General features: G+C 44.8%; 1 protein-coding gene across 2 annotated transcripts in view; it reads right to left on the minus strand.

Annotated features, from left to right (window-relative positions):
• naa50 (N-alpha-acetyltransferase 50, NatE catalytic subunit) overlaps window positions 1-15,048 on the minus strand; it is a 49,126-nt gene extending 34,078 nt beyond the window's left edge. Inside the window, exon 1 of one of the 2 annotated variants that reach the window (XM_070891419.1) lies at window positions 14,889-15,048. In XM_070891419.1, the coding sequence (XP_070747520.1) occupies window positions 14,889-14,896 (8 nt within the window). In that variant the 5' untranslated portion in view covers window positions 14,897-15,048. The remainder of the gene's footprint in view (window positions 1-14,888) is intronic. The other variant, XM_070891417.1, reaches the window with a different exon arrangement.
• Between the last annotated feature and the right edge of the window lie 229 nt (window positions 15,049-15,277).

Consider the following 15,277-nt stretch of genomic DNA (forward strand, 5'->3'; position numbering starts at 1 on the left):
TAGCAGGGTGACTTAGACAGGTTAGGTGAGTGGGCAAATGCATGGCAGATGCAGTATAGTGTGGATAAATGTGAGGTTATCCACTTTGGGGGCAAAAACACGAAGACAGAATATTATCTGAATGGTAGCAGATTAGGAAAAGGGGGGTGCAATGAGACCTGGGTGTCATGATTCATCAGTCACTGAAAGTTGGCATATAGGTGCAGCAGGCGGTAAAGAAATCAAATTGTAAGTTGGCCTTCATAGCTAGGGGATTTGAGTATATGAGCAGGGAGGTCTTACTACAGTTGGACAGGGCCTTGGTGAGGCCTCACCTGGAATATTGTGTTCAATTTTGGTCTCCTAATCTGAGGAAGGATGTTCTTGCTATTGAGCGAGTGCAGCGAAGGTTCACCAGATTGATTCCCAGGATGGCCGGACTGACATATGAAACACAGAAACATAGAAATATAGAAAATAGGTGCAGGAGTAGACCATTCGTCCCCTCGAGCCGGCACCACCATTCAATATGATCATGGCTGATCATTCACCTCAATACCTCTTTCCCGCTTTCTCTCCATATCCCTTGATCCCTTTAGCCGTAAGGGCCATATCTAACTCCCTCTTGAATATATCCAACGAAATGGCGTCAACGACTCCCTGCACAGGGAATTCCACAGGTTAACAACTCTCTGCGTGAAGAAGTTTCTCCTCATCTCAGTCCTAAATGGCCAACCCCTTATCCTAAGACTGTGTCTACTGGTTTTGGACTTCCTCAACATCGGGAACATTCTTCCCGCATCCAACTTGTCCTGTCCCGTCAGAATCTTATACGTTTCTATGAGATCCCCTCTCATCCTTCTAAACTCCAGTATATAAAGGCCCAGTTGATCCAGTCTCTCCTTATAGGTCAGTCCAGCCATCCCTGGAATCAGTCTGGAGAACCTTCGCTGCACTCCCTCAATAGCAAGAATGTCCTTCCTCAGATTAGGAGGCCGAAACTGGACACAATATTCCAGGCCCTGTACAATTGCAGTAAGACCTCCCTACTCCTATACTCAAATTCCCAAGTTATGAAGGCCAACATGCCATTTACCTTCTTCACCGTCTGCTGTACCTGCATGCCAACTTTCAATGACTGATGAACCATGACAGCCAGGTCTCGTTGCATCTCCACTTTTCCTAATCTGCCACCATTCAGATAATATTCTGCCTTCATGTTTTTGCCATCATGGTGGATAACCTCACATTTATCCACATTATACTGCATCTGCCATGCATTTGCCCACTCACCTAACCTGTCCAAATCACCCTGCAGCCTCTTAGCGTCCTCCTCACAGCTCAAACCGCCACCCACCTTAGTGTCATCTGCAAACTTGGAGATATTACACTCAATTTCTTCATCCAAATCATTGATGTATATTGTAAAGAGCTGGGGTCCCAGCACTGAATCCTGTGGTACTCCACTAGTCACTGCTTCCCATTCTGAAAATGACCCGTTTATCCCGACTCTCTGCTTCCTGCCTGCCAACCAATTCTCTATCCACGCCAGTACATTACCCTCAATACCATGTGCCTTGATCTTGCACACCAATCTCTTATGTGGGACCTTGTCAAAAGCCTTTTGAAAGTCCAAATACACCACATCCACTGGTTCTCCCTTGTGCACTCTACTAGTTACATCCTCAAAAAATTCCAGAAAATTGGTCAAGCATGACCTCTTTTCATAAATCCATACTGACTTGGACCGATCCTGTCACCGCTTTCCAAATGCGCTGCTATTTCATCTTTAATAATTGATTCCAACATTTTCCCCACTACTGATGTCAGGCTAACCGGTCTGTAATTACCCATTTTCTCTCTCCCTTCTTTTTAAAAAAGTGATGTTACATTAGCTACCCTCCAGTCCCTAGGAATTGATCCAGAGATAATAGACAGTTGGAAAATGATCACCAATGCATCCACTATTTCTATGGCCACCTCCTTAAGTACTCTGGGATGCAGACAGACAATCAGGCCCCGGGGATTTATCGGCCTTCAATCCCATCAATTTCCCTAACACAATTTCCCAACTAATAAGGATATCCTTCAGTTCCTCCTTCTCACTAGACCCTCGTTCCCTAGTATTTCCGGACAGTCATTTGGGTCTTCCTTCGTGAAGACAGAACCAAAGTATTTGTTCAATTGGTCTGCCATCTCTTTGTTCCCCATTATTAATTCACCCGAGTCTTCACTAATCTTTTTCTCTTCACATATCTAAAGAAGCTTTTGCAGTCAGTTTTTATGTTCCCGGCAAGCTTCCTCTCATACTCTATTTCCCCCCTTCTAATTAAGCCCTTTGTCCTCCTCTGCTGAATTCTAAATTTCTCCCAGTCCTCAGGTTTGCTGCTTTTTCTGGCCATTCTATATGCCGCTTCCTTGGATCTAACACTATCCTTAATTTTCCTTGTTAGCCACGGTTGAGACACCTTCCCTGTTTTATTTTTACTCCAGACAGGGATGTACAACTGTTGAAGTTCATCCATGTGATTTATAAATGTTTGCCATTGCCTATCCACCGTCAACCCTTTAAGTATCATTTGCCAGTCTATTCTAGCCAATTCACACCTCATGCCGTCGAAGTTAGCTTTCCTTAAGGTTTGGACCCTAGTTTCTGAATTAACTGTGTCACTCTCCATCTTAATTAAGAATTCTACCATATTACGGTCACTCTTCCCCAAGGAGCCTCGCACAACAAGATTGCTAATTAGTCTATTCTCATTACACATCACCCAGTCTAGGATGGCCAGCTCTCTAGTTGGTTCCTCGACATATTGGTCAAGAAAACCATCCCTAATACACTCCAGGAAATCCTGCTCTACCGCATTGCTACCAGTTTGGTTACCCCAATCTATATGTAAATTAAAGTCGCCCATGATAACTGCTGCACCTTTATTCCACACATCCCTTATTTCTTGTTTAATGCTGTCCCCAACCTCACTACTACTGTTTGGTGGCCTGTATACAACTCCCACCAGCGTTTTCTGCCCTTTGGTATTCCGCAGCTCCACCCATATAGATTCCACATCATCCAAGCCAATGTCCTTCCTTAGTATTGCATTAATTTCCTCTTTAACCAGCAACGCCACCCCTTCTTCCTTTTCCTCTCTGTCCATCCTTCCTAAATGTTGAATACCCCTGGATGTTGAGTTCCCAGCCTTGGTCACCCTGGAGCCATGTCTCTGTGATACCAATTACATCGCATCCATTAACTGTTATCTGCGCAGTTAATTTGTCCACCTTATTCCAAATACTCCTCGCATTGAGGCACAGAGCCTTCAGGCTTGTTTTTTTTTTTAAAAACACACTTTACCCCTTTAAAATTTTGCTGTAATGTGGCCCTTTTTGTTTTTTGCCTTGGGATTTTTGCCCTTTACTTTTACTATTCTCCTTTCTATCTTTTGCCTCTGATTCCCTTTTATTTCCCTCTGCCTCCCTGCATAGGTTCCCATTCCACTGCCATATTAGTTTAACTTTTCCCCAACAGCACTAGCAAACACTCCCCGAGGATATTGGTTCCGGTCCTACCCAGGTGCAGACCGTCCGGTTTGTACTGGTCCCACCTCCCCCAGAACCGGTTCCAATGCCCCAGGAATTTGAATCCCTCCCTTCTGCACCAATCCTCAAGCCACATATTCATATGAGCTATCCTGCGATTCCTACTCTGACTAGCACGTGGCACTGGTAGCAATCCTGAGATTACTACTTTTGAAGTCCTACTTTTTAAATATAGCTCCTCGCTCCCTAAATTTGTCTCATAGGATCTCATCCTGTTTTTTACCTATATCATTGGTACCTATGTGCACCACGACAGCTGGCTGTTCACCTTCCCTTTTCAGAATGTCATGCATCCGCTCTGAGACATCCTTGACCCTTGCACCAGGGAGGCAACATGCTATCCTGGAGTCTCGGTTGTGGCCGCAGAAACGCCTATCTATTCCCCTTACAATTGAATCTCCTTTCACTATAGCTCTCCCACTCTTTTTCCTGCCCTCCTGTGCAGCAGAGCCACCCACGGTGCCATGAACTTGGTTGCTGCTGCCCTCCCCTGATGAGTCAAGCCCCTCAACAGTACCCAAAGCAGTGTATCTGTTTTGCAGGGGAGAGACTGGATCAATTGGGCCTTTATACATTGGAGTTTAGAAGGATTAGAGAGGGATCTCATAGAAACATACAAGATTCGGACGGGACAGGTTAGATGCGGGTAGATTGTTCCCAATGTTGGGGTAATCCAGAACCAGGGGACACAGCCTTAGGATAAGGGGTAGGCCATTTAGAACTGAGATGAAGAGAAACTTCTTCACTCAGAGAGTTGTTAACCTGTGGTATTAATACAGATTCTTTTTCCCTCAATCTGTTTCAGCGAATACACTGACACGCGAACACCTCTTTGCCTTTTCTGTAAAAGACCTTTATTGAAGATTCTCCGGCCGGGACTTGTCAAGACAAAGGAACACTCTCAATCAGAGCCTGTTTACCTTCCCCTGGACAAGCCTCTTTTCAGCGCGAAAAGCACAGTAGATATACATTTTCAAAACAGAACACATTTGATTAGCACTTGGTCTATCCAATCCCTTTCTGCCCCCCCCCCCCCCCCCCCCCCCGAGTACGTCCAATGGCAGGCAAGAAAGTCTCCCAATTAGGGCTGGTGTCAGGTCAGGTTAGTTATAGCTTTGCTACACTGTCTTCTCTTATCAGTAAAGAATCCAATTAGTTTCCCTTCCTCCTTATCAGGAGAAGCTATTACTTTTCCCTTCCTATCTAGGATTGCTTTCTTTCTTTGTGCTGCCTTGGGCTTTCTCATGACCCGTGTCTAACCTCAACTTCAACTCTTGGTAACCCCCTTTTTTTCTGTTGATTCTGCAGTTGTCTGCATCTTGACATTTCTTTAGCTATTTTCCCATGATTCCCTATCTCCATCCTTTTGCCACCTTCTCTATCCATCTACCACTTTCGCAACACTTTTACACATTCTCAGTGGAATTCCCTACTGCAGAGAGTTGTTCATGCCAGTTCATTGGATATATTCAAGAGGGAGTTAGATATGGCCCTTACGGCTAAACATAGAAACATAGAAAATAGATGCAGGAGTCGGCCATCCGGCCCTTCGAGCCTGCACCACCATTCAATAAGATCATGGCTGATCATTCCTTCAGTACCCGGTTCCTGCTTTCTCTTCATACCCCTTGATCCCTTTAGCCGTAAAGGCCATATCTTACTCCCTCTTGAATATATCCAATGAACTGGCATCAACAACTCTCTGCAGTAGGGAATTCCACAGGTTAACAACTCAGTGAAGAAGTTCCTCCTCATCTCAGTCCTAAATGGCTTATCCCATATCCTTAGACTGTGTCCCCTGGCTCTGGACTTCCCAAATATCAAGAACATTCTTCCTGCATCTAACCTGTCCAGTCCCATCAGAATTTTCTATGTTTCTACGAGATCCCCTCTCATCCTTCTAAACTCCAGTGAATACAGGCCCAGTTGTACCAGTCTCTCCTCATATGTCAGTCCTGCCATCCTGGGAATCACTCTGGTGAACCTTTGCTGCACTCCCTCAATAGCAAGAACGCCCTTCCTCAGATTAGGAGACCAAAACTGAACACAATATACCAGGTGGGGCCTCACCAAGGCCCTGTACAACTGCAGTAAGACTTCACTGCTCCTATACTCAAATCCCCTTGCTATGATGGCCAACATACCATTTGCCACCTTCAGCGCCTGCTGTACCTGCATGCCAACCTTCAATGACTGATGAACCATGACACCCAGGTCTCGCTGCACCTCCCCTTTTCCTAATCTGCCGCCATTCAGTTAATATTCTGCCTTCGTGTTTTTGCCCCCAAAGTGGATAACCTCACATTTATCCACATAATACTGCATCTGCCATGTATTTGCCCACTCGCCTAACCTGTCCAAATCACCCTGCAGCCTCTTAGTGTCCTCCTCACAGCTCACACCGTCACCCAGTTTAGTGTCATCTGCAAACTTGGAGATATTACAATCAATTCCATCATCTAAATCATTAATATATATTGTAAAGAGCTGGGATCCCATCACTGAGCCCTGCGGTCCACTAGTCACTGCCCGCCATTCTGAAAAGAACCCGTTAATCCTGACTCTCTGCTTCCTGTCTGCCAACCAGTTCTCAATCCACGTCAGTACATGACCCCAAATACCATGTGCTTTGATTTTGCACACCAATCTCTTGTGTGGGACCTTGTCAAAAGCTTTTTGAAAGTCCAAATACACCACATCCACTGGTTCTCCCCTGTCCACTCTACTAGTTGCATCCTCAAAAAATTCCAGAAGATTTGTCAAGCATGATTTCCCCTTCATAAATCCATGCTGACTTGGATCAATCCTATCACTGCTTTCCAAATGTGCTGCTATTTCATCCTTAATGATTGATTCCAACATTTTCCCAACAGGGATCAAGGGGCATGGAGAGAAAGCAGGAAAGGGATACTGAGGGAATGATCAGCCATGATCTTATCGAATGGTGGTGCAGGCTCGAAGGGCCAAATGGCCTACTCCTGCACCTATTTTCTATGTTTCTATGTAAACACTATGTAATGCTATGTAATATAAAAGGATGTTCAGGTTTAGCGTTCAAAATCCGGACTTCCGGAATCCGGAACGCTTACCGCCGCAAGCCGGGCCCAGGGAAAATCCAAAAATCGAAAACTCTCAGAACACTCGCAGGAATGAAAAAACAAAAACTCCAACCCATCTCTTCCTCCATGTCTTCACACCCACAGACACCGTTGCTCCTGGGTCCGCAACGCAGGTTCCCCCCCGGGCGTCTTCCCTCGGTCATAACACAAACTGCAAAGCACGGCGACCGCTGCACCCCTAGCCTTGCACGCCGGCGGTCCACCTAAAACTCTGCAAGCGGCACTTCCAAAATGGCACTGCCCTTCTCTACAAGGACATGATCCGAGCTCTCCTTTCCCCTCCTTCTGCCACTCTGGTCAAAATGCTCCACACAATGCCTGCATTGTTTATTCTTTCACCTTTTCCATTATTTACTTCCAGAATTAAATTCAAAATAGCGTCAATTCATCGTATTCCTCTGATTGAAACAGTGGAGGCTGGGTCATTGAATATATTTAAGGCGGAGCTAGACAGATTTTTGAGTGATAAGGGAGTAAGGGGTTATGGGGAGTGGGCAGGGTGGTAGAGCTGAGTCCATGATCAGATCAGCCATGATCTTATTGAATGGCGAAGCAGGCTGGAGGGGCCAAATGGCCAACTCCTGCTCCTATTTCTTGTGTTCCTGGATCCCCAAGTCTCTTTTGACCTCCACTGTTTCTTGTTTTTCACCATTTAGAAAGTACCTTGTTCCCTCTTTTTTAGTTTCAAAATGGATAATGTCACATTTGCCTGCATTTAAATCCATTTACCACAGTTTAACCTAATCACTTAATCTATCAATAGCCCTTTGTAATTTTATGCTTTCATCTGCAGTGACTACTATGCCGCCAATCTTTGTGTCATCAGCAAACTTGGATATGAGGCTTACTATCCCATCGAAGACGTTAATAAATATTGTAAATAGTTGAAACCCCAACACAGATCCCTGCGGGACATCACTAGTCACATCCTGCCAATTAGAGGACCTGCCCATTATCCCTACTCTCTGTCTCCTGCCACTCAGCCAGGTCAATAATTTGCCTTCAATTACATGATACTGAATGGCGGAGCTGGCTCAAGGGGTCAAATGGCCTATTCCTGCTTCTATTTCTTATGTTCTTATGCCCCCAAATGAAACCCCGCAAATCGGGAGCTGCGATCGGATCGCAATGCCCCATGAACCCAAACGGAGCCAGAAAGACGCTTTGAGGTCATGAATGGCTTCAAGTAGGAATAAAACAACTCAACCCCATTAGGCAGTGGTTGGTCTCCAATCTGTGGAACCATTTTCACCATTATGAAGGCAAAAGAACTAGAGGGGAGATGAGGAGAAATGTTTTTATGATGACCTGTAATGTATTTTCTGAAAGGGCAATGGATGCAGATTCAATAGTAACTTTCAAAAGGGGAATTGGATAAATATTTGAAAAAATTGCAGAGCTATGGGGAAAGAGCAGGGGGAGTGGGACTAATTGGATAGCTCTTTCAAAGAGCTGGCACAGGCACGATGGGCTGAATGGCCTCCTTCTGTGCTCTAAGATTCTATGACAAGGCACTGAGAAATACATAAAGTTTGATTTACATCACAATACACCTTGGTTCACCCAACTACTGGAAGACTCATCTCAAATACCTTCACTTGAAGACAGAAATTTGAACAAGATCCTTTAGCTTGGACTCAAAACAACTTACTTACAAGACCTTGGATGATGGGCTGAACGACCTCCTTCTGTGCTGTATGATACTATAATTCAAAGCAGAGCCTTCCTTGCAACTAACAGCACCAGTCACTTCTGGCCCAGGGAACAGACACAAGCTGGATGTAGCATTTGATCACAGGAAGCTCTCTGAACCTTTTGTGAAACTATCAACTCTTATGTTCTCTAGCATGCAAGTAGAACAGTCATCTTCACTGACACATTCCAACAATTTTGATTGTTCAGTCACCTCGCCCCCATTGTAAGATTAAAAGTTGCTGTGGTGCCCATAGTTCCAACAGAAAGCACAGAATCGAATATTGCCTCTTTTTTACATACAGAACGCAATCAAAAAGACAAGCCTCGTACAAGTTGAAACCGCGACTACAGTTTCAAACAAGTTACATTACTTTTCATGTGGTCAAGCTCGTGTTTCCATTCAATCCAATGCATCACTACAGCAACCCAGACAAAAATGGAGCGTCACAATTTCCATACTTTCCATGTCACACTTACTTGATAGCACACGTGTGAAAGACAAATTGGTTGGGCCCACTTCAAGGCGCAGGCATCAGCCTCAGAATTGCAATGGGCAGGGACATCAACAGTCACACCTTCACAGCAAAGATATTGGTGCAACATTAGGATACACACCCTTACAAAATTCTCTCTTTCTTGGTCTATGTGGCTCAGTATTATGACACCAATTTGGGGGTTATAGTTAATACTGAAGACTGCGGCAAAGTACAAGATGACAGTTCTAGTCTCCATGTTACAAAAAGGATATATTCGTTGGAGAAGGTGCAGAAAAGGTTTACAAGGATGATACCAGAACTGAGAGGTTATAACCATCAGGAAAGACTGAATAGGCTGGGGCTCTTTTCTCTAGCAAAGAGAAGGCCCAATAAAGCTCTTTAAAATTATGACGGGTTTTAATTGGGTAGACATGTGGGGAGACTAAAATTAGGGGCCACAAATATGATAGTCACTAATAAATCCAATAGGGAATTCAGGAGAAACAGGAGAAATTTTTTTACGCAGAGAGAGTGGTGAGAATGTGCAACTCACTACCACAGTGAGTGGTTGAAGCGAATAGTATAGATTGCTTTAAGGGGACGCAAGATAAGCACACGAGGGAGAAAGAAATAGAAGGATATGCTGAGGGGGTATGGAGAGAAGACAGGAGTGGGCTACTGAAGTTACATGATCAGCCATGATCATATTGAATGGTGGTACAGGCTCGACGGGCCAAATGGCCTGCTCCTGCACCTATTTTCTATGTTTCTATAAGGTGAGATGAAGAGGGGTGGGAGGAGGCTGATGTGGAGCATAAACACTTGCATGGACCAGTTGGGCTGAATAGCCTCTTTCAGTGCTGTACATTCTATGTAACTAAAATTCAATCTTAAAAATCAGCCGCATGCATTAGGATGCAACGTCCGTGTATAGTCCTCTTTATTTTGAATTTTCCAACTTTGTAACGGATTCCATGATCCAGCTATTCCTACCTTGGAAACAGTCCGCTGGAGTTTCCAGGTTTGACAATAAGCCCATGACAAATCAGTGTACCACATTGCACCTAGACAAGAATATGAAGCTGCAGTCTGTTTGGGCATCTTGCCTGCAAAATATCAGCCTGTTGTGGCAGTTAGGACATAGTTTGTGATTTTAAAAATATTCAACAGACATCGGAACTGCAGTATTAATGATTCTCAGACCCACACAAAAAAAAAAATCTTATTTGGGTCTTCATCCCCGAGCTGAACTATCTCCCTCACATGGATTTCATTCGTGAAATAAAAAAAAAAAACTGGGCTCAGCAAAAGTGACCACAATGGGTCGTTGTAAAAACCCAACTGATTCACTAATGTCTGTTAGGGAAGGAAACCTGCCGTCCTTGCCCGGTCTGGCCTATATATGAGTCCAGTCCTACACCCACACGGTCTGCTCTCTGGTTTGCGGGCCCACTTCACTCATTTGCATCTAGGGCAACGGAGGATGGGCAATAAATGTCGGCCTTGCCAGCGATGCCCTTTTCCGGCACCCTCAGGACCTGGCCTGTGTCGGATGAGGGATTTTGCCGGATGAGGGGAGGTCATCGGCCCGAGGGGCGGGAGGCGGGGTAAGAAAGGTCGGCGGCCTGAGCGGGCCCCTAAGTGTCAACAAACCGGTGGGCCCCGAAGAGTCGGTGCAGCTCCCTGGCCCGAGGACACAGCGCCGCCCCCCCCGCCCCCCAAGCCCGGAGGGAGCACTGTGGGGAGGAGCAGCCGGCCCGAGGACTGCAACGAGGAGGAGACAGTCGATAACCCCGGCATCGAGGAGAAAGATATATTGGCGAGTATCCTGTACAAGTCGCAGGAGTCCGGCAGTGTTTCGGGGCTGGAAGTACGGCAGCAAGGAAGGCCGTGGGGGGAGGGGGATGGAAGCTTCAACAAAATGATAAACAGAAAAATAAATAATCATTTAGAAAAATAGATAATTACAATTGCGAGAGTCGGCAGGGAAGGAAGGATTTTGACCAGCTGCATTCTGCGCATGCGCCACCCGGGAATAGTGCCGGATAAGGGAGTCCCGGGTAAGGGAAGTTCAACCTGGAATATTAATAGACCCCTGGAGGACAGTACCTGACACTGTGACTCGACTCCACATAAGTCCAGTACAGTTTGACCGACCTTCCGGGCAGTTTATAAACTGAAGTGGAGATTGATCCAAATATTGTGTGTGGCAGTTCTGCTTGCACTGTCAGTGCATATGAAGTTTACCAAATGGGATCAGGCCTCTCTCTGGTCTGGAAGAGCGGAATTTGGAGCTAAGCTGTAGAAACAAGGTGTTGCCAGTTGTGAATGATCAGGGAATAACATCTACATCTACAGTATAATCACAGGCTAACTTCCAAATACTTTTCAAAATAATCTCAAACCACCCAAACAATTAAACTTACTTCAGCTGTTCCTACATTGCAGCTCTCTGCAGCCCAGTTTGAAATGAACCAAATCATATTAAAACTGCACCACAGAGAAGCACGTTATAATGGGACTAGTTACAACTTCTAGCTGTGGGACAAGATCTTGGGATTCAGTGAAGCCAAAGATCCACAAGTCTGGAACTTCCCGAGTATTGGAATTCACTTGGCATTATGCTTCGCATCTTTTGCTATATCCCCTTCCCACTTCTCTCAGCAACCCCTGCATCTAGAGTTTTGCAGTCAGCTCAAAGATCACCCACTCCTTTCCTCCACTGGCGTGGCAATTTTTTGTTGAATCTCCGCGTTGATCCAACTTTACAAAAAGCAAAAACAGAAATGGCTGGAAATACTCAGTAGGTCAGGCAGCATCTGTGAAGAGAAGCCAGTCAGTTGACATCTCAGGAGGAAAGGTCTTAGACCTAAAATGTCAACAGACTTGATTTCCGTTTCTCCACACATGCTGCCTCGTATGCTCCACGCGAGCCTCCTCCCATCCCACTTCATCTCACCTTACCAGCATAACCTTCTACTCATTTCTCTCTCATATACTTAATCTAGCTTCCCCTTAAACGCATTTATGCTATCCGCCTCAACTTCTCCATGTGGTAGCGAGTTCCCCATTCTCTCGGTAAAGAAGTTTCTCCTGAATTCCTTATTAGATTTTAGTGGCTACCTTATATTTATATTTACATTCCAGCCACTCCCTGGGTAAATGTATTTACTCTGCCCTGGCTGCTTTCGGATACATTCACCCAAAATGTTTTTAAGGATGTCAATTTGTCCTCAACAGATTTATCCTTGTATAGCTCATGTTTCGTGCATCTAAAATCTCAAGCTCATCCTGCCTTTCATTTGCCATCACTAGCTCACTTTGAGAGGGGGATTTTGAAAGCAGCGATGTCTCCCCAGTATATATTGTGCCTTTTGTAGTAATAGAACACTATCTCCCATTGATCAGGATGGCCAATGGAATCTTGGCCTTTATTGCAAAGGGGATGGAGTATAAAAGCAGGGAAGTCTTGCTACAGCTATACAGGGTATTGGTGAGGCCATACCTGGAATACTTCGTGCAGTTTGGTTTCCATATTAACGAAAGGATATACTTACTTTGGAGGCAGTTCAGAGAAGATTCGCTAGGTTGATTCCGGAGATGAGGGGGTTGACTTATGAGGAAAGGTTGAGTAGGTTGGGCCTCTACTCATTGGAATTCAGAAGAATGAGAGATGATCTTATCGAAATGTATAAGATTATGAGGGGGCTTGACAAGGTGGATGCAGAGAGGATGTTTTCACTGATGGGGAGACTAGAACTAGGGGGCATGATCTTAGAATAAGGGGCCGCCCTTTTAAAACTGAGATGAGGAGAAATTTCTTCTCAGAGGGTTGTAAATCTGTGGAATTCGCTGCCTCAGAGAGCTGTGGAAGCTGGGACATTGAATAAATTTAAGACAAAAATAGACAGTTTCTTAAAAAATAAGGGGATAAGGGGTTATGGGGAGCAGGCAGGAAGGTGGACTCGAGTCCATGATCAGATCAGCCATGATCTTATTGAATGGCGGAGCAGGCTCGAAGGGCCGTATGGTCTACTCCTGTTCCTATTTCTTATGTTCTTATTACCAAGATAAGTGGCAACTTGCTGTTTACAATCGGGAACAACTTAACTTGCATTTATATAGCAACTTTAATGTAGGAAAATATCCCAAGGTGCTTCACAGGAGCTTAATCAGACAAAAATTGACACAGAGCCAAAGGATATTAGGACAGGTGACTGAAAGCTTGGTCAAAGAGGTAATTCTTAAAGGAAGAGAGAGAGAGAGAGAGAGAGAGAGCAAGCGCCAGAGAGCTTCGGGGAAAGAATTCCAGAGCTTAAGACCCAGGCAGCTTAAGGCACAGCCGCCAATGGTGGGGCAAAGGAAGTCGGGGATGCTCAAGAGGCCAGAATTGGAATAACACAGAATTCTTAGGTGGTTGTAGGTTACCGAGATAGGGCAGGGCGAGGTCAGGGAGGGATTTGAACATGAGCACGAAAAGTTTTAAAATCACCATGGCTCTGGATTTCCCATTCTAATAAAGCACTCAGGATTTATTTACTCATTCTCATTTGTTTGGAAAAAAGAAAACTCCAGCACTGGTCATGACTTCGGATATACACAAAATGATTGTTATGGATTACAATTTTCCCACTTTATTGTGCTAATTTTCTCCCAGTTGCTCCTCCTCCCCTGAAAGCATCACTTCCTGCTGAGTCTATAAGCGTAGGGTATACGGCAACCTCACTTTCCAGCAGGAATCACTGGACAGCAATCAGGAATAGGAATCCCAGCTGATTTCCCTCTCCCTGGCCCAGTGGTGCTGCATCCATTGCAACTCTACTGCTGCCCCAGCTAAGATCAGTAAACTCAATACAGGCTGGAAATCAACTGTTCTGCCACATATGTATCCTCTTTTCAAACACAAATTACCAAAAATATACAACATAATTTCACTAATCCTGTCATTCCACAATAAAACAAATGATGGATAGTGGGCTCATAAACATTGCTGGACAAACTTTTTTTAAATATTCTTCAATTTAATATAAATGACATGTCCTTGCAATTCAGGAAAAATCATTCAAAAGAGAAAAAATACGACCCGCATTTATATAGCACCTTGCACAATCTCAGGACGTCCGAACGCACTTTATATTCCCAGTGAAAGTTGTGTCTAAAATTGTACAATTACTTTTATATAACTGCTGCTACACAAAAGAAATTAAAAGCAGCAGTTTAAATAAGTGACGATCTGACAAAATGATTAGAAGCACTTTTGAAAGTTTAAAAACCAGCGGCAAAAACTTGCTCTCACTCTTTAAAAAGTTAATTGAACAGGTTTCTGTGCAAACCTCACCACCCTCCGAATGTTAGTGATTGACATTTCAGATTCTGTGCCAAATAGGGGTCAGAAAACGTCACACACGTGCCCTCAAGACTTCAGATGGGAAACGTACCAAGAAAAAAAGATAAATAATAAAAAGTTTAGTGAATTTGTTGTTGCTGCCCACAATGGGCGCAAGCAGACGGTTGGAAATTTACATAATAATCGAATGTTTATAAAAAAGAAGGATTACATTCCCAGAGTGCAAAAAATTCACATAAAGGCATGCAGCATCAAGTGAAGCCAACAAACTTCTAGTCTGTCAATATGCAAATATATAAATAATAGAGCAGAATGCCTAAAATGAGCTGATTCAGCCAATATCCAGGTATAAAAATCAGAAATCTTTGGCCTAAAATGAGCTGATTCAGCCAGTTATTGGCTCGAGGGGGTGATTTTCGTGACCTATCAAAAAAGTATTATAATGGAAGAGGGCTTTTCCAGGATTGGGAAGTGACTGTGCTCCGGTTTAAGTCTGTAATCCGGATTGTGAATGCAGCACCCGGAGTGAGCGAGAGAGAGCGGCCGCGGGAGTGAGGCCCGAACTCCAGCAACAACTTGACTGAAGATGTCCAGCTCGCGCCGCCTCACCGAGGCCGCGACAGGGGGAAGAGCCCAGGGGTGAGGATGAAACCGCGGCAGGCCGGGTGTACTCACCCCTTCATGTCGGCCGGGCGCTTGTCCGTCTTCACCTAGTGACCGGGCGGCGACGGGGTAAGATGAAGCTAATCGCCCAACTCCTCCTCAGCCTCTAACACATGCCACTCGCTCCGCGCCACCCACTCCGACCTTCGACCTCTGACCCCCGCGCCTTCGGGGCCCCCGAGCCCAGCTGAACCCAAGTCGAGTGCAGCCCGAGTCCAGCCGAGCGATGCCCGAGCCCGAAGCCGAACCAATCCTGTCAGAAATAATAACTTGCATCAAAAACACCGCCGGTTTAAACTTGCCTTCTGGTTTCACTTTTAAAAATTATATATATATATATATTTTTTTATTTAACTTCCTTCAAAATACGCAAACTATTTAAACGATCCTATATGACCCTT

Source organism: Pristiophorus japonicus, chromosome 10 (genome assembly GCF_044704955.1).
Source record: "Pristiophorus japonicus isolate sPriJap1 chromosome 10, sPriJap1.hap1, whole genome shotgun sequence".
Lineage (NCBI taxonomy): Eukaryota > Metazoa > Chordata > Chondrichthyes > Pristiophoridae > Pristiophorus > Pristiophorus japonicus.